The 2816-nt window shown below is 49.1% G+C and overlaps 1 protein-coding gene across 20 annotated transcripts in view; it reads right to left on the reverse strand.

Moving 5' to 3' along the window:
• LOC102672830 (CUGBP Elav-like family member 4) overlaps positions 1–2816 on the reverse strand; it is a 214641-nt gene that overhangs the window by 75032 nt on the left and 136793 nt on the right. For 15 of the 20 annotated variants that reach the window (XM_006610131.2, XM_031515412.1, XM_006610138.2 and 12 more), the window contains exon 1: positions 2100–2658. The exons of 3 other annotated variants lie outside the window; for them this stretch is intronic. In XM_006610131.2, the coding sequence (XP_006610194.1) occupies positions 2100–2153 (54 nt within the window). In that variant the 5' untranslated portion in view covers positions 2154–2658. Of the gene's footprint in view, positions 1–2099; positions 2659–2816 lie in introns of those variants that run through there. 2 more of the 20 variants (XM_031515425.1, XM_031515423.1) reach the window with 2 other exon arrangements.

Genomic DNA, 2816 nt, shown 5'->3' on the forward strand with positions numbered 1-2816 from the left:
AGCATTCGAGTCGAGTGAGCTTTCGCGTCCCCAGGCCAATCACCGTTCACCGATTGTAATCTAAGCTAATGCCTGGGCGCGCATTAAATGTCAAACGTTATTCCGTCCCTCTATCTCGTGACGCCGACGGCGACGATGCCGGCGTCTGCGTCGATCTACGCGTGGCACTCTCGGAATGACGTCGGTTTTTCGGAAAACCGCCGACTCTAACGAACGCTGTTCAACGTTCGACGCCTGCGAAATTTCTCGTCCATTTCTCGCGATAGCGTGAAAATGTATAAATATTCGAAACTGTGTAGATAATATTAGAGGAGCGGTGCACCTCTCGATGCAATTTTGCGTGGAAAAGTATGGTAATCGTGGAGGGAATTTTTAGGGATCCCTAGAAACTTAAAAATTACTAGATTCGTAATAATACGGGGAGAGGATAGATTCTCCGATTTCTGAGATTGGAATAACAAGGTTTCGATTAAGCCAATACGTACGTATGAGTAAGTTGGAGAACGGGTGGTCTGGTTTTAGGATTGATGAGCCAAGCAAAGCAACGTGGAGCCATGTGGCGAGCTACATTACCACGGCGTTATGCGCTGGCACATTCACGTGTGCTGCTGCATTAATTGATGTACGTCTCTGCATCAACAGCGACCCGCCTTCTCGTGAGAACCCGTCATGTGTTCTGTTCAACGTTTCCGATACAAACGCGCACGGTACATATAGGATGGGCTACGTCAACGTCGAAGGAAGCTCCGATCGACAGGAAGACAGGTAAATGGACGCGAAGCCACCGATCGAAGGTACATCGTTTATCCGAGATAATTTATTTCTCTCGGCAACTGGGTCGCATATTACGTAAAAATGGCGTAAATCCATCTCTCTCTCTCTCTCTTTATTTGTGCTGTGCTTTGTCGATAGCCCGAACGAATATCTCCTCCATGATTATTTATCGAAGGCTGTAATTCAGTTTCGAAACAGATTTCCCTCCTGGATATATCCGTTCTCAAAGTCGAACGTGATTCATTCCATCGTTGCAAATACACCTCGTGGAAAATCAGAGGAATTGAAACAATTATTACGAATCGTTATCGTCAGAAAAGAAGAAGAAGAAGAAGAAGAAGAGAGAAAAGTTCCCGGTTGAAACGTCACGCAACACCCTCCACTCATAAATATTTCAACGCACAATTTCCCCTTTAAAACACTATTTAAATCATTCAGCTTACTATCCACTACCTACATGGAAACAACACTCGACGAAGGGAAGAAAAATTACGAAGAATTACACGCACGGGGAATATATCGATATCTCGGATCGTCGAGCGCGCGAGTTCTCAACGAAACAACGTGGGAAACAATTCGTTTTATCTCGTTTCCCTCGACGAGAAAAAAGAGGAGGAGGAGGAAAAAAAGAATTCGAAATCTCTCTCTCTCTCTCTCTCTCTCCCTCCACTCCCCCCTCTCCCGGCGATAATAGGTGCAACATTGATCGAGGCACGGTTTCAACCTCGTTTATCCGCCTCGTTTGATAAAGACTCGCGGGAGATCCGCGCGTGAGGCACACGATCGAGGCAGAGGCGGAACACGCGGACACGCCCGCTATCGAGCAGCTGCGTTTCTTCGCGTGCGCCCGCACGTACCCGCCGCCTAATGCACTCCGCCACGTATGCGTGCACACGTGCGCTCCTCGCCCCGCTTTTAGCAGCGGGGCGAGGAGCCGCTATTGTAAACCGTTCCGCGTACCGGGCCTGTACAACATATGGATGGGGATACGTGTAACGTAACGATTGCGCACATGCCGCCAGAAATAACCGCGCGTAAACAGAGAGCGCGGAGAGAGAGAGAATCTTTTTACGACGAACGGAGAAAGGGAGAGAGAGAGAAAGAGAGAGAGAGAGAGATATATCTCTCCCTTTCCGCTCCCCTCAAACCGTAATCATCCATGGATCCACGTCTATCGCCACGTCCGCACACGACGACCCGCTTTTTTCAACGACCACGCTCCTCGAGGAACTCGTCGAAGGAGGAGAAGAATCTCGTTCGATGATTTAAATAAAATTCTCGAATTTTATTATTTTTTCTCTTTTTTTCAGGTTCTCACCACTCACCATTTGCTGCAAGTCGTTCCGACGCGACGATACAACTTCCACTATGTGAACCATTGGTGACGAGTCGCTCGTTAAACTTTCTCCCTCTTGGAACAAAAGAACGAACTATATTTTCTCTCTTCCTTTTCTTCTCTTCTTTTTAACTCGTTTCCTTTATATATCCTTTCACCTCGTCGTCGATTCGCGGGAGAGAGTGCCTCGATGCCTTTTAACACACTGCGTTACACACGAAGCGCGTGTAGAAGAGACGGACGGCGACGCGATCACGGCGCAGGACGGCACGAGCGTGTGTTTAATTCGTCGCGCGTCCGCGCGCCTCCGGGGATCTCCGAAGCGTCGTTATATTGCACGTGTTTCCGCCCGCGATTTTCCACTGCGTGAAAGGAGCGGCACACTCGTCTCTCCCCTTCCCCCCTCTCCTTCTCTCTCTCTCTCTCTCTCTCTTTCTCTTTCACTCTCTCGTTCCACGTTTTCGCTCCGATTCAACACGTATATTCGGGCGAAGTGCGCGGGCTTTTCTCGATGGACGTATCGGGGGATTTGTGTGTGTGTATGTGTGTGTGTGTGCGCTTGTGTGCGTATGCGTGTGTGTGTGAGAGTGTATTCGTGTGTATACGTGTGTGTGCGTCCTTTCGGGTTGGAGAAAGAGGGGAAAGAGCGCGCGCGACGAGAGTGCAAAGGAGACGGAAGGGACAGAGCTACAGATAAAACCCCGAA

This window comes from Apis dorsata, unplaced genomic scaffold (assembly GCF_000469605.1).
Source record: "Apis dorsata unplaced genomic scaffold, Apis dorsata 1.3 scaffold_69, whole genome shotgun sequence".
NCBI classification, from domain to species: Eukaryota; Metazoa; Arthropoda; class Insecta; order Hymenoptera; family Apidae; genus Apis; species Apis dorsata.